This window comes from Diceros bicornis, chromosome 7 (genome assembly GCF_020826845.1).
Source record: "Diceros bicornis minor isolate mBicDic1 chromosome 7, mDicBic1.mat.cur, whole genome shotgun sequence".
Lineage (NCBI taxonomy): Eukaryota > Metazoa > Chordata > Mammalia > Perissodactyla > Rhinocerotidae > Diceros > Diceros bicornis.
The window spans coordinates 16,736,473-16,758,866 of record NC_080746.1 but is presented as its reverse complement, the minus strand read 5'-3'; the positions used below and the strand labels follow the sequence as shown (position 1 = coordinate 16,758,866).

Sequence of the window (22,394 nt, the reverse complement as noted above, 5' to 3'; positions counted from 1 at the left end):
AGTCTAAGAGGACAAGAAGGAGTGACGAGGTGAGTAAGTGGGAGGTGGAGTTCTCACCAGGGGAAAGGATGAGAACAGTGGTATGGAGCAGGGAGAATATGTGGCACATTCATGAAACCACAGGTGGTTCCACATGGAGGAATATTGGAAGATGAGGTTGGATAGATCAGCAAAGACAAGACTAGGGGACTGTGTGCAATGCTAAGGAGCTTGAAGGCTTGGAGGAGTCATTGAAGGACGTTAAGCAGGGCATTGGCATGATCGGATTTGCTTGTCAGAATGATCGCTCTGACTGCAGTATAAAGTGCGTCTTGAGACGCAAAAGATTTGTTGCAGGAAGACCAGTTAGACGTGGCTGTGGTTATCCAGTAGAGAAATAATGAGGGCTGAGGCAAAGCTGTGTGGTAAGAATGAGGATGATGGGAGAGATTCAGGAGATAATTAGAAGGTAGAATTATTAAGTCTTGGTTAATACACTGAAAATCAGGTGTGGGCAGGGAGAGCGATGAAGGAGAGAGAATACTCTGGGATGACTCTCAGTATTCAGGCTCAGCTGATTGGGTAGATGTGGTGCCGTTGATGGAAAAGCAAACACAGGTGGAGGAGCTGGTTTGGGAGTAGGAAAAAGTGATTTCAGTTCTTTACATCATTATGATAAACAGTGAGGCCTCTGGGACACCCAAGTGGGAATGTCACTGGGCACTTGGAATGATGGGCCTGGAGGTCAGGAGGTAAGGCTGGGATGTAGACTTCGGACTGGGGAGTCATAAGTATACAGGTGGGAGTTGCAATCCTGGGTGAGGAGGAGCTCACCTATGGAGTTTGTGCAGAGGAAGCAAAGAGGAAAGTGCAAGTCTCAACCCTGGGGAACTCCAGCATTTGAAGGATAGGCAAAGGAAGAGGATCAAGGGAAGAAACTGAGAAGGAGGAGCCAGAAAAGGCAAGAAATTGCAATGAAGTAGATGTGAGGGGTGAAGTAGAGGTGAGGAGTCTTGTAGGAATGCTATGGATACACAGATGAAAGTCACCCAAATCAGAATGGGGTCTGGGAGGGCTGACCCCCTAATTTGTCTGAGGAACAGATTAAGAGTTAGCGAGAAGAACAGCACAGCAGACAGAAGGAACAGTCTGTGAGAAGGCATGGAATTATAACACAACGTGTGATGCATTTGGGGAATCACAAGCATTTCAGGCTGGTTGGAGCCAAGGGTTTGGGACTAAGAAAGAGAGGTTGATGAGGGCCAGATCATGATGGGCCATGGATGCTAAATTATCCTAAAAGCTATGAGGAACGATTGACAATTTTAAGTTGGAGGCAACATGATATTCCTTCATCATTCCTTTCTTAAATATTTATTGAGCACCCACCATATGTTTGGCAGTGGGATACAGTGGTGTACAGGACATATGTGATCCTTGCCTACAGTCCAGGAGGGAAAACAGACATAAACAAATGCTATTTGTGATGAAGGCTCCGGAGAAGATGTATGGGTATTTGAGGGACTTAACCTAGTCCAGGGTGTCAGGGGCTTCTCTGAGGAATGATGCTTGAAATGACAGCAGAAGACATTAATGGAGAATAGTCTGAGTTGGGTAATGCAGGGAGGAGAGAGTGTAGGGAAGAACATTCTAGGCAGAGGAAACAGTGTGCACAAAGGCCCTCAGGCTGGGGTGGGTGGGGAGAGGAAGCATAGAAGGCTATAATGGGTTGGAACCCAGGGAGTGAGAGAGAGTGTGAATGAGGAGGCTGGAGTGGTAGGTGGAGGCTAGATTATGTAGGGCGTTGTAGGCCATGTTAAGGAAATTGAACCATGTCGTAAGAGCTTTGGAATCTTTAAAGATGCTGCTTTGTTTAGAGCACATGGGAAGTAGGTTCTCACTTTGGTTCAATCCGAACCCGGGACACCAACATGGAGAAAAGTGGTGGGAGGCATGGAGGAGCCTGGAAGGAGCCTCATTCATTCTCATCATTCATTCAACACATATTTGCTAAGCACCTGCAAAGCTCCAGGCACTGTAGCAGACACTGAGGATAGAACAGTGAACCACACAGGCATCATCCTACCCTCATGAAGTTTACAGCTTAGTGGGGGAGGAAGACATTAAATAAATAATTACGTGAATACTTGTAGTGTCATGAAGGAAGAGGCTAGAGAAAAATGTTCTGATCCTATCTTCTCCTCAGCTCTCATTGGCACAGTCTCTTTGGGACCAGGACATAGTTTCTTCTTCTGATATGAAATGACCTCCAAGATATGCAGTTAAGGGAAGAAAAAAAAACAAAAAAAAACAGGCAAGATGGTGCAGACCAGTGTGGGCAGAATGCTACTATTTATAGAAAAAATTAAAAAGGGGGAATGTATATGTCTGCTTGCATATGCATAGCCTGTCTCCAGAAGGAAACAGTAGAAGCTGGTCACAGTGACTAAATACATTATTTATTTAAAACAACAACAAATTTCTTGGGTGTGGCAGCAGGGAGGGAGGAGGAGCAGAGAGAGGGAGATTAGTGATAACATCTCTTACCACGCTGCCCCACACCTGGCTGCACCCTTCGTGGGCCCCCAGCCTACTGAGGAGGCTCATTGTAAAAGGACAGGTGCATGAACCCAGCAGAAGCACTGCTGATTAATTAGGAGATGAGGACATGCCGCATCCTGTTCGGATGGGATGTTCCAAACTCGGGAGGGGAGGAATAGCATATCATGGCTCCCTGAGCAGAACTTCTTTCCATGTCCTTTGAAAACATTGATCAGAGCTGCCCCTGTCAGCATGAGAAGAATAAGAGAGAGGGAAAGTATGCAGATTTCAGCTCAGATGATGAAGTGAACAGCGTCTAGACACACAGCAATTGACAGCTTCCTTTGGGCAAGAAGGGAACTAACATTTAACAAGCCAGCATTCTTTGCCAGGCATTGAGTTGGAAGCATTATGGACATTATCTCATTAAATCTTAATTAAAAGAAAATATAAGGGAGGTATTACTGCTATTTTACGGATGAGAAAACCAAATTTCAGTGGGGTTAGGTAACTTGCCCGAAGTCCCACAGACAGTTAGTGGTGGAGCCAGGTCTCACCCCCAGATGTGTCAGGCTACAAAGTCCATTCTTTCTATTTCATCTTGTTCTAGATTGTTCTAGGATAGTGATACTGAGGGGAGATTCCTGAACTGTGTGGGAGGTTAAACCAAATTATCTCAGGTCCTTTCCAAATCTCAGAGTTCATGATGCTCCACGGTCTCCAGGGCAAAATGAAAAGCTTCAGAGACCAAAGTTCATCTTCTCTGGTTATCTCCGGAGAGTCGATGGTCCACTCGTGCATCAGGGTGGGAAGCCTGAAACAGGGTTGGTAGGGCCAGGCACTCTGCTGCCCTGAGCAAATGCAAGAGCCTTTTAGGAAGGAACAAATGGGGACTGGAAAATAGGCAGCCAACTGGCAGTGTCTGCCACAGCAGGGTCCAAGAGGAGCGCTCCTCTCATAGCCAGAGCACTCAAGCACGGCACCTTCAACCTGGCCGTGCTAAAGGAAGCTTGCCAGGGGACACACAACAGGGAAGGCAGGGCCTGTCAGCAGCAGCGCAGAGCTACAGCTGGATGCTGTATGTGGTCCAGGGGCCTTCCTATGAAATGGGGGACAGAGTGTAGGTTTGGAATTAGGAAATCCTCAAGGAAGCTGAGCTCTGGTCTCTGCAGAGTCTGGGGCCCAGCATCCTGGGAGAAGCGCCCGAGGCTGGAGGAGGGAGTGGAAATGGACATTGACAAGCCTCTGTTGCCTTTCAGGTCTCTCCCTCTGGGGCTCTGGGCCCCCTCTCTGTCCCTCCTGTCCACAGCACCATGCCTGGAACAGGTGAGCTTTAAAGTGAGGTCTCTGAATAACATCACAGTTCCTTTAAATAATGGAATATTAGAACTGAATATACCTACCTAAGTCAGCATTCCCTAACTGTATTTCAAAGGATATTAAAATCAGTGCCAGGAGAAAAAGGCCTCCGTGATCCAGTGTTTGGGAAATGCTGAAGAAGCAAAGTTTAAACAAGTGTTTGTTTTTTATTTTGTAGCACTTGTCAGCACTGAAGTGCATTATACATTCCTAAATGAATTGTATGGAAAGCAGGATTTTCCAAACTAATTTTCTAGAGAACTCAATTTTTCAAAAAGTAGCTATAGCATTTCAAAGAACTAGCTAGGGTGGCCATCTGTCTGGATATGCCCAGACAATCCCAGTGTCTGCTTCTTGTCTGGATATAATTATCAATAGCACTGCCTTCCACTCTTCAAAGTATCTTAGCTTCGATGGGAAAATATATGTCACCTTATCCAAGGGACCCTGTTTGGGAAACCCAAACACAAGAATTCAGTTTAATCCAAATGTGCCATTTTTCAGAGGACAAAAATGAGTTTCAGGGAAGTGAAGCAAGTCACCACAGGCCACAAAGCTAAGTGGTGAATGGCCGAGGACTGAGACTCAAGTTTCCTCACTCCTGATTGTGCTCTTTCTAGAAGACCGTGTACCTATTCTTTGTAGAGATGGGAGCGCTAGAGAGGCCAGCAATCTTTAACTGTGCTTTCCGATTCTCTTTTCCTCCCCTGAGCGCTTTTCTTTCTTTCCTCCTCTCTTCCTTTCCAAAGCTTCTTGTTCTTTTTCCCGCCCCTCCTCTTGGTCTGGCTGCATATGCCCAGCCCAGGGTGTGTCCTGGAGTAGGATGATTTTGGCATCTGTCCTTTTTGCGTTTGGCAAGTGCTGGACTTGCAGAACCAGCCATGCCACTCTCCAAGGCCTGGGCTGAGGAGAGCAGTTATGATGAGAGCCCCTCTGGGGCCGGGCGTTGATGCTAACGTGGTAGGAAGTGGGCGATGGGTGTGGGGTAGGGAGAGAGTGAAATCCCTTGGAGGATACAAGTCTGAAGGGCCATGTCACAAGGTCCCAGGACCCAGCCGCATTATTTTCCCCTTGTTTTTGCCTCTCCTCGTCCTCAGTAACGTCATCCTGTTCCCCTGGGAACAATAGCAGGCCTTCGTCTCCTGGCTCAGGACTCCACGCCAGCAGCCCCACTGCATCTCAAAATAACTCCAAAGCAGCAGTGAACTCCTCCTCCAGCTTTAACTCTTCGGGGTAAGATGGAGGGCAGAGTACAGCGACATCCCAGTAGGGCTAAGGGACTATGGGAGAAGCTGGGTCTGGGTCAATACCTTGGGAAAGAAAATTCGTCACGGGGTTGGAAAAGAGGAATGAGGTGACAGGGAGGGGAGAGATGGAGAGCCAGACTGAACTTTATCCCTAGGGAGTGGGCTTTAAAAGAGAAGCTTCAGCCAGTGAGCAGTCCTGGCAAGGAGCTGATGTCAACAAAGCCAAAATTTCCACCCTCACTTTGAGGGTGGAAATTTCCAAACACTCCTGTCAGAAAGGGCCGGGTCCTTCACTGGGCTTAGGAGTGCTCCACTTCATGCCAGGAACTCTGTTCTTGAGTGTTCTGATGTGAGCCTGAGCTGTGAGTGTGGCTGACACAGTGAGAGAGGGTAGTGGGGCTGCTCCCTATCCCACGCTCCCACCTGGGATGCAGTGGGAAAAGCAGCCTCTTGGGCCAAAGAATCTACTCTAAAAAGTATTCTCAAAGCAGATGCCTTAAGAGATTCTTCCTTGATTCAAAGCAAAACAGAGATTTGAAAGTTGAGCGATAGATTAAAGATTTGACCTTGTCGGAAGAGATGAATCCACTTGTCCAAACCCAGGCCATTCAGCAAGGCAGCCGGCTCTTATTGGCCAATCATTGCACAGCACAAAAAGTTGGAGCTCCTCAACCATCTCCACCAAAAAAAGAGAGAAAAACCGTGCAATGTACATTTTAAAAACTTGTTTTGAGATGTAATTCACATACCATAAAATTTACCAATCCAAAGTGTACACTTCAGTGGTTTTTAGTATATTCACAAGGTTGTGCAACCATCACCATTATCTAATTCCAGAACATTTTCACCACTCTAGAAGAAAACCTGTGAGCAGTCACTGCCCGTTCCCATCTTCCCTCATCACATCAGCAGCTTCACGATTGACCTGTTTCTTTCTTCATTCCAGATCTTGGTACCGATGGAATCATCCCACCTACCTCCACTGAGACCAAAAAGTTTCTCCTGTTCCACCTGGCCCTGTATTCCCCACTGGAAGGGAGGGAATCACACCTTCTCTGTATGGACAGATTACTTTCAGAAGAGTGGCAGAGAATCCCCACTATCAATGAACCCAAATTCTTGCCTTCTTCAGGAGCGAGGGCCTCTGGAGATCCAAACTGTGACTGACCCATGTGCTGACTCCTAGTGCTCTTGAAATATGTACCCCTCCTAGGAGTTTGCCACTTTCCCCTTCCTTGTCTGTGCCCTTATCCTCTAGTTCTAAATATTTTAGACGGCTTCACTGTGGCAGTTATCTTTAGAGAAAGGACTTCTTACCATGATTCTCCAACTCATCTGTGGGCTTCTGGGGACAGCCATTGGCTCAGTGTGCCAAACAACCAGAAGGGGAGACAACGATTTTGACTCTGAACTTAGCCACAATCTCTGAACTGATTCTAAAATCTGTGGAAAGATTTGAATCTGATGTCTCCGCCAAAGCCTTGATGGTTTCTCTGTTCAGCAAAGTTGTCTGACTGAATCATCGTTTCACCCCATTTTCCTTTTAGCCCTGCCCCCCTTTCTAGAACCAAATCCATCAATGATTGAGTTCTCCAAGTTCCCTTCTCTTGACAGACGGCTGAGCCACCTTCAGTCCCCAGGTGCATCTCTCTGCCCACAGCTGCTCTCCTGTCTGCTACACCTGCCTGGAGTTCAGCAGTGCTCGTTCCTCCTCTCCTTCCCTCTGTTTCTCCTCATCTCGTCCTCTCTCCCTTCTCCTGGCTGCAGAAAGAAGAACACAAAAGCCAACATGCAACAATTATGCTGGCAAAATACTTGTATATAGCCCTTTCCTGTTTTTACATTATATTCTTCTCTCCTTCTTGTGGAGTTTTCCAGCAAAATGTTTAACTCAGGTGTGAATTTTGAGGATGTCTCTGTAATATTTTATCTTCTTTCAAAAAAAAGAAAGGAAAAAATACCAAAGTGTGAAATACTGTGCTAGCTCCCACAAGAGTTCCCACATGGGCTGGGGATCCTTGTTGACTTCTTGGGAACATTTTCTCTAGTCTCCTTCTTTGTGGGCCAGTGTGTAGAGATGTAACATGAAGCCATTCCAGAAATGGTGACTCTTTAAAAAAAAAAGACTGCATATCCAAGGAAATGTTGAGATTCAAAGGAATCTCTCTGTTTCTAAATAAATTTGTATAGTGATGATATAAACTATTCCTCTATTGATAAGAAGAGGTTTAGATTGTTGTTCTGTGTCTTTTGTTGTGGGGGTGATGTGAGTGCATATAATGAAATGGGATGGGGAAAATATTTCATATTGGTGCATTAAGTCTATTACTCTCCAGACGGATGCTAAAGATGACACACATTAATACAGGGCTCTGAAGAGTTCAGAGTTCTTACTCTTTTTGATAAAACTACTTTGAGGGCAGAGTAGGCAAGAGATGGGCTCATTTTGTAAGTGGGAGAATGGTAAATGTTGAAGGTCACGTCATTTGGACACTTAAGAAGTGGAGTCTGAGGCTAACAGCTCATATCCCGGATATCCCAAAGGTCAATTATTCATTATTCACAATGGAAAGCAAGAGATATTTAATTCAATAATCAAATCTATTTGGCTTTGGAATGCACTGTGACTTTTTGTAAGGGGGTTGATGGGCAAGGAAGCTATCCTTGTGGTTTTTCTTAGGTTAATAAAAATTTAAATAGTTACCATTCCTGAGATAAACACTAACCTGTGGGAAAGAGAGACCCTTCAAAAATGTGATGGCTAAAGGGGAAAAACTAAAATTGGGATCAAACATTGTTTGCAAATAATAATATCCAAATGGCAAACCTATACATGAATAAGAGTTAACTGTCCCTGATGTTTGAATGGGGCTTATAGTAACTAATATTTCATTTATGAAGTAGGAGAAGGCCTCTTGGTAGTGGTTACTTTCTCAAGAAAAGGGCTAGTTGAAAGGGGCTAGGTATGTAGCAAAGAGATAGCAAGAGGAGCCCTCAGCAGTAATTTAAGTATATGAAGGGACTACTCCGCCCCCATGAACCCATCTGTGCATATCTCTGCACACACACACATGCACGTGTGCACTCCTCCTTGTATACTCATGGCTGCCAGAGCTGACCCTTTCCTGCAGAAATCCTGGCTACCTTGACATCTTGCTCAGGTGAGTGCTGAAAGTTGTTCTCCTGCACTGTCCAGGACTCCAGTTTTCATCCATTTTTTTTAACGATACTTTTAGAGCAGTTTTAGGTCTATAAAAAAATTGAGAGGAAGGTACAGAGATTTCCCACACGTCCATAGCCTCGCCTATTATCGACATCCCCCACTAAAGTGGTACATTTGTTACAACTGAGGAATCTACACTGACACATCATAATCACTCAAAGCCCACTGTTTGCCTTAGAGTTCGCTTTTGGTGTTGTACATTCTACAGGTTTGGACAAAAGTATAATCACATATCCATCATTAGAATATCATACAGAGCATTTTCATTGCCCTAAAAATCTTCTGTGCTCTGCCTATTCATCTCTCTCCCCACTACACCCTTGGCAACCACTGATCTTTTTACTGTGTCCATAGTTTGCCTTTTCCAGAATGTCATCACTGGAATCGTATAGTATACAGTCATGCGCCACCTAACGACATTTTGGTCAACACCGGACCATATATATGATGGTGTTCCCATAAGATTATTACCACATAGCCTAGATGTGTAGTAACCTATACCATCTAGGTCTGGGTAAGTACACTCTGTGAGGTTTGCACAACAACAAAATTGCCTAACGACCCATTTCTCAGAACATATACCCATTGTTAAGTGGCGCATGACTGTATAGCCTTTCTAGATTGGCTTCTTTCACTTAGTAATAAGCATTTAAGCTTCCTCTATGTCTTTTTGTGGGTTGGTAGCTCATTTCTTTTCAGCATGGAATAATATTCTATTGTCTGGATGTACCACAGTATATTTATCCAGTCACCTACTGAAGGACATCTTGATTGCTTCCAAGTTTTGGCAATTATGAATAAAGCTGCTATAAATATCTATGTACAGGTTGTTGTGTGGATATAAATTTTTAGTTCCTTTGGGTAAATAACAAGGAATGGGATCATATGGTGAGAGTATATTTCCTTTTGTAAGAAAGTGCCAGACTGTCTTCCCAAGTGGCTGTGCCATTGTGCATTCCCACTAACAAGGTATGAGAGTTCCTGTTGCTCCACACCCTCGCTGGCGTTTGTTGTTGTCAGTGTTCTGGATTTTGGCCATTCTAAGAGGTATGTAGTGGTATCTCATTGTTATTTTAATTTACATTTCCCTGATGACATATGATGTGGGGCATCTTTTCACATACTTACCATCTGTATATCTTCTTTGGTGAGGTGTCCGTTAAGGTCTTTGGCCCATTTTTTAATTGGGTTGTTTGTTTTTTTTACTTTTGAGTTTTACGAGTTCTTTGCATATTTTGGATAACTACCCTTTATCAGACCTGTCTTGCAAATATTTTCTCCCAGTCTGACTTGTCTTCTAGTTCTCTTGATATTGTCTTTTGCAGAGCAAAAGTTTTCCATTTTAATGAAGTCCAGCTTATCAATTATTTCTTTCATGGATCGTGTCTTTGGTGTTGTATCTAAAAAGGCATCATCAAACCCAGAATCATCTGTATTTTCTCCTGTGTTATCTTCTAGGAGTGTTATAGTGTTGTGTTTTACCTTTAGGTCTATGATTCATTTTGAGTTCCTTTTTGTGAAGGGTATAAAGTCTGTGTTTAGATTCATTTTTTTGCATGTGGATGTCCACTTGTTCCAGCACCATTTATTGAAGAGACTATCTTTTCTCCATCATGTTGTCTTAGCTCCTTTGTCAAAGATCAGTTGACTATATTTATGGGGGTCTATTTCTGGCTCTCTATTTGACCATTGTTCTTATGAAAGAAATAAACAGAATTGTAGCCTAACTGCTCAGCCTCTAGTAGCTTCCATTGTCCATTGACTTGGACAGTTGCTGAATAGAGTCAAATTTGAAAGTGAGTATTGACTTACCTTTCATGTCTGCATGATTCCATAAAACTCATAGTTCCAGTGAAGTTTAAGTGAAACTTGATTAGCTTCTTCAGCATCTAATCAGGCACAAGAGAATCTAAGGGCAACAACCAGTCATTGTCTCAGGGGACAGAAAGGAGAAAAGGCTTGTTGCTGCTGCTTTTCAAACTTTATTTCATACTTCGATCTTTAGTTGACTCAAGACCGGTGGGCCTAGCTGTGGGCTCCTAATGCTAAGGACTTTTGGTCCAACCCTAAGAATAAACTTGGTCCCATGACTCAAATTAGGAATCCTGCCCTGAGCCCCCAGGTTTCCAGCTTCAGTGCCTCTCCCCACTGTGCACTTTGCATGCTCATATTATATCTCATGTACTGCATTTGCTGACTCTTCTGCTTCTCCTACTTGACTATGGTGAGCTCCTTATAGTTGAGGCTGTCTCTTTTTCTCCATAACCCCATGACTAGATTGTGACTAGTACATAATAGGCAACTAAGATTTTTAACAATTGAATTCCTTTATTTCCTCTAAACAACTTCTAATGCCCTTCACTGAGGTTAGGAGCTGTGGATACAGACAAACACAGTACACATCTGTAGCACATTCTAGTCGAGTGGAGGCAGCATGTCTCGGTGGTTAAGAGCATGGCCTCCAGAGCCATATTGCCTGTGTTCAAAACCAAATCTGCCTCCTACAAATCCTGCCACCTTGGGCGAGTTCCTTGACTGCTCTGTGCCTCAGTTTGTCACCTATAAAATGGGCATAACAATAGTATCCATCTCGTAGAGTTGTTGTAAGAATTAAACAAGTTAATATAAGTGCTTAGAACAATGCCTGGCATATTAATAAGTGTTATCTGTTATTATTGTGATTATGATTATTATTGTCATTGTTATCAAAGTAAATTGGTGGAGAGCTTCCTATCCGCTGCTCTCCCTAACAGCCCCGAACTTTTCTGGGGAATGCCGCTGTTGACAAGGATCTGATATGATGGAGCAAGGATTGTGGCCAAAGATATATAAATTAATAAAACTTAATCCCAGGTAATGAAGCTTGAACCTGGAATCCTACTCACCCTAGGATAAAGGCCCAATAAGGGCTCCACTGGAAGAATTGGCACCTTCCTTTACCCCCTCAGCCCTTAGACTCCTGAAGCCTCTAATACTCTGTTCTTTCCTGGTAAATGGTGACAGCAAAAAGAAAGTTCCAGATTCAGATACTAGAAGAAAAAAAAAATACTACAACAAAAACCAGTGGGGATAGGGTTGAAATTTGCATACTATCCCTTTAGTGAAACGGACTTTCCAGGTTTTCTTTCTTCAGGCTATCATTACCTCTTATCTGGTCCATTCCAACCCACTGTAACAGGTTGTCTTCTCCAATTCATCTTATACCGATTTTAGTTGAGTGTACAGCAAGGATTCTCAGCTCTGGTTGCACAGTGGAGTCGCCTGGGGAGCTTTAAAAAGATTAATACCCACACAGATTCTGATTTACTTTGTCTGGGGTGTGGCCTGGGCATTGGGAGTTTTAAAAGCTCCTCAAGTGATCGTATTGTGCTATCCGGGTTGAGAACCACTGCCCAAATGTGCATACAAACCACTGGGGTCCTTGTTAAAATGCAGATTCCAATGCAGTAGGACTGGGGTTAGGGTCTGAGATTCTGTGTTCCTAACATACTCTCAGGTGATGCAGATTTTGCTGGCCAGTGGACTACACTTTGAGTAGCAAAGGCTTGGAGAACATGATAAAATTATTCCCTGGCTCAATAACATTATATATTTCCTGTTATCCACATAATAAGATGCTTCAGCCTGGCATCTTAGGCTGGTATTAGTCCTTTAAGGTCCTCTAACAGCAGTGATTCTCAAATGTGACTGATCATCTGCGAGACTCCTGGGCAGGTTTTAAAAGATGCAGATTCCTGGGTCCCACACCAGACCTGCTAAATCATAATCTTCAAGGTGCAGCCTGCACAAGGGTATTTGAAAACACTTCCCAAGTGGTATAGATGATCAATGAGGTTTAGGAGCCACAAAATGCTTCCGATGTACTTTTTGGGGCTCATTTCCCATTCATTCAACCAGAAAATATTATTGTACCTGCCTCTTACCAAGTACTAGAAAAACAAAGATGAAAACAGTGTGATCCTTACTCTTGAAGGGTTGGCAAGACAAATGTCCAAAACTAGATTATTTACTATTCCCAAGACATGGCTTAAATTCTCACATCTCTGCTCAAAGTCTTCTCTTTTAAGATTGTCTTGGCCCCTCAGCACCCCATGATTGTGGGTTCCAGTCCACCAAGCCAGATGCCCTCTTTACCCCATTGGAGCCTCCATATATGTTTGATCATCTCTTCAAACGTACTTTCCTTGGTACTAAAATAGATCCAGAGCGGAGAGAGGATTTACCCAAAGTGACATAATGACAACAATAATTAACATTTATATAGTCACTTCCATGTGCCAGCCATTGTTCTCAACACTTTACACGTGTAAAATTCTCACAATAACCTTATGAGATAGCTCTTATTACTATCCCCATTCTATAGATGAGAGAACCGAGGCACAGAAAAGTTAAGTAACTTGCCCAAAGACACACAGTCAGTAACCAAGCCGGGTTTATTTTAAGCCTTATACTGCTCTACCATCAAGTTGGTGACAGGGCTGAAATGAAGAGGAATAACTTCTAATTCCCAGGCCAGAGCGCTTTCCTGGGAATTAGTTACTTGTGTGCTTGTTTCACAATTTAGGCTCAAGCATGAGGGCAGGGACTATGTCTTACATCTCCCACAGTGCCTAGTAGGAGTGCAAGCTCTTAGTAGGTGCTCAACAACTGGTTATTGGATGGGCTGCCCCCTGGGGCGGGATGGATAATTATTTAAACAGACAACAACAAACAAACAAGGACAACAGCCTGCAGGTCTCACGTCACCCGTAGGTCTCTCTCTCACACACACACACACACACACACGCACACAATCAGCCCTGCGCGAAGAACGAGGACCCTCCGGCTTCCTTAGGAACGTCCTTCGTCCAGCTCCGGCTCTGCGCTCCGTCCTCCCAGCCACCAGGTGCCCCCAGACCCCTGACTCCTCCGCCGCCGCCGTCAGATCCTCGTCCTCTCTCTCTCTTTCCGCTGCTTCCTGCTCCCGGGATCCGGGCCCCGAGCTCAGGGGCCAAGGCGCCCGAAGCTTCCCGGGGCGCTCGGCCAGGTAACCACGCGGCGCGAGCCGCCCAGGCTCTCGCGGCCGGGCTGGGCTCCGGACCTTCCGGCCCGCTGGTGGGGAAGGAGGCGGGCGGATGGCCTGGCCTCCGAGGGGAGGGGGCCTCCTCTTGTGTTGGGAGCAGGAGGCCTGTCTGCGCCAGGCTCGGCGCCCGGCCCCGTGCCCGCCCGGGCGTGGCCGCAGTCCGCAGGCAGGTCCAGGGGAGATGCGCTCGCGGTGCCTGCGAGGCGCCGGAGGTTGCTGCTCGCCCCAGCCACTCCTGCTCCGAGGCCAAGAGCTAGGTGGGCCCGCCCAGCGCTCCTCCTACCGAATCTGGCCCTGGAACGGGGGGAGCGAGGACCAGAGTCTTGGAATTCTGAGCTGGAACGCCATCTAAATACCCTGCCATTCCTTTACCCAAGAGTAAAAAGCCGAAACCCAGAGATGGAGTGACTTTCCCAAGGTCACAGAGTCGTATCTGCCATTTACAAATATCTCTTCTTTTATTTAAATGTTTGTAAATAGGCTACTGTTTCCTCTGTCCTGCCAGGGAATTAGGATTCAGGGAAGAGAACTCTAAAAATACTAATCGGCATATCCAAATGAGCTGATCCGCATTACTGGCCGGTGACTCTGGCCTTTAAAAGGAAATGAGGGAGGATGGTTCTTTTCACTCTGGGTACTTTGTATTTCTGGCCCTTGCTCTGAAAATTGGCCTAGATGCTTTACAAAATTTATCTCAGAACTGCTTCTCAGAACTGGACTGGATTATAGAGTTTTTCAATCCTTTTTCTTTTCTCTCTTTCTTTGTTCTTTTCTTTTTTATTTTAAATTGAGGCGATTTGCCCACACTCTTACGGCTAGTTAGGGGCAGAGACAGAGTTGGAACTCAAGTCTATGATTGACACCTACTGTTTTCTTGACTAGAAATCTGATTTCAGGTGAAAGCTGTACAGAACTGGACCTTCATCAAGCACTCTCTGGATAGTATTCTTGGGAGTGGCTTGTGTATTGAAGTGTGTTGGTTCACAGATACTATTTCACTTTTCAGAATAGGGTTAAACAGTAAGTGTAGCCATGCAGAAAATTCCTGCTGAGATGAGACAGATATCTGAAATGTTTTTGACTTTTTTATTTGTACTTTCAATAGAGGGGCTAATGAATATTAATAATAGGATCTTCGTTATTTTTTAGTCCTGTATGACTAAGTTGACTCAGTTACAATAGTTCTCGTCCTGATACATTTGTCAGTAAAAATTTCAAAGTGTAGCTTTGTGACTTTGTTTCATTTTTTTTTTTTTTTTTTTTTTTTTTTTGTGAGGAGATCAGCCCTGTGCTAACATCCGCCAATCCTCCTCTTTTTTTTTTTTTGATGAGGAAGACGGCCCTGGGCTAACATCTGTGCCCATCTTCCTCCACTTTATATGGGACGCCGCCACAGCATGGCTTGCCAAGCAGTGCGTCGGTGCGCGCCCGGGATCCGAACCAGCGAACCCCGGGCCGCCGCAGCGGAGCGCGCGCACTTAACCGCTTGCGCCACCGGGCCGGCCCCGACTTTGTTTCATTTTTAACTAAAAAATTGCTCTAAAGATATTTTTATATCTCAACAAAAACTCCCCTCTTCTACCTCAAAATCCTTCTGCTTCCCTCTTGGTAAGTCTTTTTGGATTTCAGAACTGAATAGGACTAGGATTTTATTTTATTCTTTTCCTTCCAAGATGTCTGGAGTCTTTGTTTAGCGCTATATTTAGGTTTACCTCAAGTTTCGATTTTGCTGATAAACCTGTGACCCAAATCCAAACTTCAGTTGAGTTTAGTGTCAGCTTAAAACCACATGAAACTGTCATGTGTCATATGACTTCTCTAGCTGAGACCACAAGTGGTGGTGGTGTTTTTTCATGACAGCTTCTTATTGGGACTTTTGAAATGTGGACGCATTATCTAATACATGTATTATGTTACTTGTGTATCATTGTCCAAGGTCAGTCATCACTGGGAGGTTGTGACTGACATTTACTCACCATAACCACATGTTATATTAGACAGTCTACTAACTCAGAATGCAGGTCCTGGTTTTCAGTTTACAGCTTTTACCAGCTGCCAACATGTTATCTCTAATGAACATGGAGCCAGAAATACAGCCATACTTAAATAGAAGATTCTTGGCTATGCAGATAAGGAAGAAGTGTTTCAGTGAAGGCAATATTTTTGTACTATTCTAGAGTAGAAATGAAGATTATACACAAACTGACCCAATGCTGTTTTCTTAGGGTGCATCCTTTGTTTTTCTGGTTTCGGTCTTTTCATCATAGGATGGCATTAGCTCTGTGTCTGCAGGTGCTGTGCAGCCTGGGGGGCTGGCTCTCGCTCTACATTTCTCTCTGCCGCCTGAACAAGCACCGAAGCTATGAGTGGAGTTGCCGCCTGGTTACGTTCACCCATGGAGTCCTCTCTATAGGCCTCTCAGCTTATATTGGCTTCATTGATGGCCCTTGGCCTTTTACCCACCCAGGTAGGTGGGAGACAATAGAGAATTTTCCCTTAGGGATTCATGATTTGGGGGGTAGTCTTAGAAAGATGGGACTTTTTCACAGAATTTGTACAATATTGAAGACTACTAAAGAATGATTACCATTATAATTTGTATTGGGAGTCTTCATTCATCTTCAGTGTTAACTCTGATATTGTATATGTCACCTATTGTTTCTGCTTTTCAGAACTCTCTACTTTTAAAACAAATTTTAAGTGCTTGTTACAATTTAATTGATCGGAATGTATAAATAAAGCCAATATCAACATCTTCCACCACCACCCCCAAACAGACACAAATAGACTATATTATACATACTTTTTGGTAACTTGTAATTTTTACTTGATTATATATTCAAAGCACATCATCTTTCCATGTCTATGTCTATAGTTATCCTTTTTAATGGTTACATGATATTGTATTGTATGCGTTTACCATCATTTATTTAACCAATGCCTCATTATTTGGGGCAGTTATATTAATTTTTAAGCTGCTAGATGTACAAGTGTTACTTCCTTAGAATACAAAAATTGTATCCCCTGTATTAGTTTGTTGGGGCTGCCATAACAAAATACTACTGAGTGGATAGCTTAAACAACAGAAATTTATTTTCTTACAATTCTGGAGGCTGGAAGTTCAAGATCAAGGTGTTGGCCGATTTGGTTTCTTCTGAGGCTTTGCTCCTTTGCTTGCAGATGGCTGCCTTCTTGCTGTGTCCTCACATGGTCTTCCCTTTGTGTGTGTCTATGTCCTAATCTTGTTTTATAAGGACACCAGTCATATTGGATTAGATCCCACCCTAACGACTCCGTGTTAACCTAATTACCTCTTTAAAGGCCGTATCTCCAAATATAGTTATATTCTGAGGTACCAGGGTTAGGGCTTTAATTTTGGGGAGACATAATTGAGTCCGTAAGTCCCTAGAAGATGATTTTTTTCATTCCTTAGATTCCTTTTTTTAATTTCCTTAGAGATTTGCATATTGAACTTCTGAGTTTTCCCCCAAACTGTCAAACTGATATGAAAGCAACTCTTAAGCTTTAAGTTTTATATGAAGGTTCTTAATGGATTCAAACATGTCAGGTCCTTGCGTCCTATTTTCTTGGACATGAGAACACATTAACTTCTGGAGTTCTTTCCAGAGTCCACTTTCAAGATCCGTTAGGACCACCAGTGTCCAATAATCCAATCCATTAAGCTAAGAAATTAATCTGACATCCAGGACAGAAAAACTAAAAGAATCCGGAAACAGACCTTTAGCTGGTAAAAAGAAAGAAGCTGTATAGGATTTTAATTGAAAGAACAAAATAACTATTTTATGTTGCTACAAAGGGAGGACACTGAGATAATTGCTGGTGCTTGAATCATTCATTGAGATCTGATTCATCAGAACAGCATTTCCTGGGGCCTGTAACATTGTTTGGTTTGATAAAGATCAAGTTTTTAGATTTTAGTCTTTCTTTGGTTGTCATTAAAAAGCCTGTTCCTTTCATTGTTTTTGCTTTCAGTGATTCAAAAAGGTTTGAGAGACAACACTCAACATAGGATCCCTGTGCAAGGTAGCACAATTCCCAGTCACTCAATTTGCTTCTATCTTGGTTTATTTCAGGCTCACCCAATACACCTCTCCAAGTGCACGTTCTGTGTCTCACCTTGGGCTACTTCATCTTCGACTTGGGCTGGTGCATCTACTTCCAGTCTGAGGGAGCCCTGATGCTGGCTCACCACACACTGAGTATCTTGGGCATCATCATGGCCCTGGTGCTTGGAGAGTCAGGCACAGAGGTCAATGCAGTCCTCTTTGGAAGTGAGATTACCAACCCCTTGCTCCAGATGCGCTGGTTTCTCCGTGAAACAGGGCACTACCATAGTTTCACTGGAGATGTGGTGGACTTCTTCTTTGTGGCTCTGTTCACTGGAGTGAGGATTGGCGTAGGAGCTCGCCTCCTTTTCTGTGAAATGGTCTCACCCAAGCCCAAGTGGTTTGTAAAGGTTGGGGGAGTAGCTATGTATGCTGTGTCTTGGTGTTTCATGTTTAGCATCTGGCGCTTTGCATGGAGGAAAAGCATCAAGAAGTACCATGCCTGGAGAAGCAGGCGGAGTGAGGAGTGGCAGCTAAAACATAATGGACATCTCAAGACGCGCTAGCCAAGGCTTGCTCCAGAAAATGGAGTGGGTTAAGTCAGCCATGGGAACCAGGTTGGAAATATGGCTGTTATGGAATCACGCTTATAACAAACTTAGGTTTCTAAAAAGGGCTAAATTTATCGATCAGTTTGGTGGGTCTTTGAGTGGAGCACATACCAGTATTAAAACACTAATGTCTACAGTCGCATAGTTGTAGAAAGTGAGACTCCTCAGTGGTAGTTGTGCATAAGTCAGAACTGTGAGGTGAGCACTACTGCATTCCTTTTAGTCTGTGGTGACCCTGGGTGCCCTTGCCCCTGGGAGGCTTGATGGTCAGACAGCTTAAAAGGGAACTCGAAAAAGATTAATGCTGTTTCTTCCTTATTCCTTTGAGAAGTGACTCCTTCAACAAACACTTTCCACGTAGCAATTTATATAAATTCATCCCATTTACTATAAAGGGAGGAACTTTCAGGAAGATGCGTACCTTTGGCATTCTGACTATTGGATCAGGGGATTGAATCTGCTTAAACAAAGGGGGATAGAGGATGAGAGAAGGATGGGGGTGAGACTGTGGTAGTGGTGGTGAGTACTTACTGAGCCTCCCTGTACCAACTGTGTCGGGGGTCCCCAAGCCCACCCTCAGGTTCCCTAGGACGACTCACAGGACTCAGCACATAGTCATACTCATTGCTTTGATATATTACAGCGAAAGGATACCAAGAAAGATCAGCAAAGGGAAAAAGCACCAGGGGCAAAGTATAGGGGAAACCAGGCCCAAGCTTCCAGAGCCCTCTCCCAGTGGGATCACACAGGATGTGCTTAATTCCACTATCGACGATTTGTGGCAATATGTGTGAAATGTCCACCAAGGAAGCTCATTAGAGACTCAGTGCCCAGGGTTTTTACTGGGATGTAGCAAAATTCCTGACTCCCAGAAGGAAAGCAGGTATTCAGCATAACCCATATTGTTTGCACAAAGAGTTTTAGGCACAGTGAGCCAGTCTTATCAGTTAATGGTGGGAGCTCTCCTGAAATCGAAGTTCCCAGATGCTGGCTGATGGCCAGCCTTACAAGCAGCCCTTTCCAAGGATAGCAGTTCAGTCCTGCTATGTTCTCTTTTCTGCACAAAAACCATAGAGCCAGGGCTTTGGATGAGAGATGAATGAGGTGTGGGCAGATTTACCGAGTCCTGTTGTACGGGTTTTGCCCAACCGGGAAAACTATGCCAGTTCTCAGGGCTTTGTGCATTAATCTCGTAGGCATGAGAGGCTGTGACTAAATTCCACAGGGATTTACCCTGTGGATTCCACTATGCTTGAGATGACAGTTCAAGTTTCAGCTCTGCTGTGCACGCTGCAGGCTAGAACCAAAGACTAAAGCATGTCCTGGCCTCAGTGGGATAAGGCTAATTTTTGCATTTCAGATACATTCCCTTTCAGTCCTTTTACTACTTTTTCTCAGAAAAAGGTGCCAGTGTTGATGGACAAAATATTATAACAAGGCCAGACTTGGAAGGAAAAAATATTTTTTAGTGCGATAGTCTCTGATCTCACCTAGGAAAAGCAAGAGTGTAAGCACAGAACAAGGGGATGGGAATCAAGAATTCCTGGGCTCTTTAACTAATTTTGCTACTCACTTGCTGGATCATTTGGGCAGGTCACTTGTTTACTCTTTGCCTCAATTTGAACCCTCTTGTGAATGAATGAAATACCCTGCTGGGTATTTCATAGAGACATTATGTGGCATTTTATTCATGGAGGTGTTTAATGTAGGGCTTTTATGAAAAAGTGAAGTATTTATTTATTTGTATATTTGTTGTTTATTTATTTATTTATGTTATTTAGATCTGTGGTGACTGATTAGCTCAGTTGGTAAGCAAGTGTATGGGGCTCTTGAAGTCAAGGCTGAAAGCAGGAAGTGTGAGCCCATCCTGTGGTGACTGGTAATCTTAACCTAATGAGTGGTCTTGAAAATGGATGTCATTGGCCAGGCATGACGGAGTGACTGGAACTGCATCAAGTCATCGTTGCTCTGGGAAAAGCAACTTTAAAGGCATGTTAACAGTGGGTCTTCTAAAATGACTGTCATTTGGTGAAAGAGTTTTGCTGGACATGGAAATAATCTGACAGTAGCATCTCCATCTCTATTTGTCTATGATCAGTATCCCTAAAATGCTAGTTAGCTTCCTCCTAACAAATCTGTGGTCAAAGTAGGATGCTGGGGAATGCTGATTTTAGCGAAAGCCTACTAAAAAAGTGGCTTGGTGCATGAGCTCAAAAAAAAAAAAAAGAAAAAGCTGGCTCTTGAATTTTGGCACAGTGTAACCTGTTCCATACCAGACAAATGAATAGGCTTAATCTGGTACCAATTCTTTTCTCCTTACTCTTCAGAAATGAAGGGATTGCAGATCTTGCTGTTTTGGGGTACTCTCATGGGAGTTTCTTTGAATTTTGAGAAACCTAAACAATGATAAGGGAAAGAGAATTCCTCATTTCAACTATTCTTGATGTCATAGCTAATAACTATGAAGGAAACTCTCTGAGAGAAAAATGTGAAATGAATATGCCTCAGCAGTTGAGATGCTGAGTTTTTACATCACAGGTAAATGAAGGGCTAATTCACATGTGGTGTGGTTGGACAAAATGCAGGACTCATTTGCATTTGGATTACTATGTAATAATTACTAACACTGCTCAAGAAGGATTTATATTTCAATAAGATTTGTACTAAATTTTATAAAAATAAACAACTTTTTCTCAACCTAGAGTCTGCGTTTATATCTTTGTTGTGGTTTTGCCAAGAAGTGGGGAAAAAAGTCTTTTGACCTGTAGAAATGTTGACCCATATTTATACTTATTGGTGAATTACCTCTTATCTGCTGCTTATCATCAACCATTCCTACCATTCTTTACTTTTTGGAGCAACACTCTACATACAGAAAACACTTTGCCAAAAGAGAGAGGAAGAACCTAATTTCTTTCTTATTTTGCCACCTGTGTGGGCAGTTGCCTTGAAAATGATGATGTTGAGTGGGCTCCATGAGGACACAGCCTTTGGCTCTCTTCAGAACTGTACTTCCAACACCTAGAACAGTGTTAGATGCAGAGTAGGTGCTCAGTAAGCATGTTGAAAGAATGGATGAGGGGAGGAGAATGTGGTTTAGAATAACCCTCCAATGGAAAACCTGCTCAAACAGCATGCACAATGGATTGTGTCATTTTTCTAGGCAAAAGACTAACGACCCTGGGGAGTGTGTACTACCTAGATTGGTGTGACTCTTCTGAAGGCGTTCTGTAGATAGAGCCCTTTAGAACAGTCTAGAGCTACCAACAGCTGTAAAGAGGCTTTCACAGACATTTTACCATTAGCGCTTTGTGGGTGAATATAGAGATTTTCATCATTAAGAAAAAATAGTTCTGGGCTTAATTAAATCCTTTGCTTACCATCTTCTGAAGCTTTCCCACAGCAAATGCCTTCTTTGCTCACAGCTAGAACTTTGGGTCTGTTTAAGTTTGGAAAGATCTTGAAAGCAGTCTGCCAAGAGGTTTTGTATGCAAGGAAGAGAAGGTGAATTAGGAAACTTGCCCAGTTTGTTTTATTTCTGAAGCTCAAGTAGTGAGGCATTCTTGAAGGGAAGTGGGGAACTCGTTTTTAAAATGCATAATTTGATGAGTCATTGGGTCCAATTAATTTGATACCTACACTGTAAAATTATTAGAATAGGGCAAAAAAGATATTTAGTATGTTTAAGAAAGATATACGTTTGGAGATAAGGTTTGCATTTTGGTCAGTGTATATAGATGGATGGAGCTCTTTCCAGTTATATGTAGAAAATACATAATTTCATTAAAAGAGTTTTCAGGATAGAATTATCACGTTAGGGTACACCAGCAGGTGGCAATGTGTCCTGGTCTGATCATTAGGAAAGTGGCTTGGAACCCTAATCTGCTTCTATTTTTTCCCAAAATAAACATTACAAAATTAGCTGGCTGTGCCCTGAACTTAAAAAATTCAAGCAATAAAGAGTCATCTTTGGCCTCTGTTTATCTTTTCCTTTTTTTACCCCGTTCTAACGTCAGCCTTAGCTCATGCATCTATTCAGGGATAATGATCCTTTCATGAACTGTTGTAGGTCGACTTTTAGAAACAGCATTGTTAAGAGGTAATTGTAACTGTTTCCGCTCGCCACATCCACTGACGACTAGATTTGCTTTGCCACTTGATTTCCACAAAAAGGCTGAAGACCACCAATACGGGTTTAAACTCAAAAGTCTGAAAATAGCTGGATAAAGGGACAGCCACTTTAGACCTTTAAGGGAGGAATGGAAGAACTAAATTGCGTGTTGTACTTAAATTGCTACAATACCG

At 43.4% G+C, this 22,394-nt stretch overlaps 2 protein-coding genes across 3 annotated transcripts in view; both read left to right on the top strand.

Moving 5' to 3' along the window:
- The window catches only part of POU2F3 (POU class 2 homeobox 3), a 76,981-nt gene extending 69,938 nt beyond the window's left edge, over positions 1 to 7,043 (top strand). The window contains exons 11-13 of the mRNA XM_058545003.1: positions 3,780 to 3,846; positions 4,977 to 5,112; positions 6,073 to 7,043. Of these exons, the coding sequence (XP_058400986.1) occupies positions 3,780 to 3,846; positions 4,977 to 5,112; positions 6,073 to 6,112 (243 nt within the window). The 3' untranslated portion in view covers positions 6,113 to 7,043. The remainder of the gene's footprint in view (positions 1 to 3,779; positions 3,847 to 4,976; positions 5,113 to 6,072) is intronic.
- Positions 7,044 to 13,211: 6,168 nt separating this feature from the next.
- On the top strand, positions 13,212 to 21,831 carry TLCD5 (TLC domain containing 5). 2 transcript variants are annotated; one of them, XM_058545002.1, is made up of 3 exons: positions 13,212 to 13,375; positions 15,679 to 15,878; positions 17,506 to 21,831. In XM_058545002.1, exons 2-3 carry the CDS (start codon positions 15,680 to 15,682, stop codon positions 18,042 to 18,044), a joined length of 738 nt encoding a protein of 245 aa, XP_058400985.1. In that variant the 5' UTR covers positions 13,212 to 13,375; position 15,679; the 3' UTR covers positions 18,045 to 21,831. The 2 variants fall into 2 exon arrangements, with proteins under 2 accessions (XP_058400985.1, XP_058400984.1); XM_058545001.1 differs by lacking the exon at positions 13,212 to 13,375 and having other exon boundaries at positions 14,929 to 15,878.
- The last annotated feature ends 563 nt before the right edge of the window (positions 21,832 to 22,394 follow it).

Bases quoted from the DNA above. Each gene is read 5' to 3' on its own strand.
- TLCD5 (XM_058545001.1), top strand. From the start codon at position 15,596: ATGAAGATTATACACAAACTGACCCAATGCTGTTTTCTTAGGGTGCAT. The intron at 15,879-17,505 runs GTAGGTGGGAGA...GGTTTATTTCAG, and splicing joins TTGGCCTTTTACCCACCCAG to GCTCACCCAATACACCTCTC.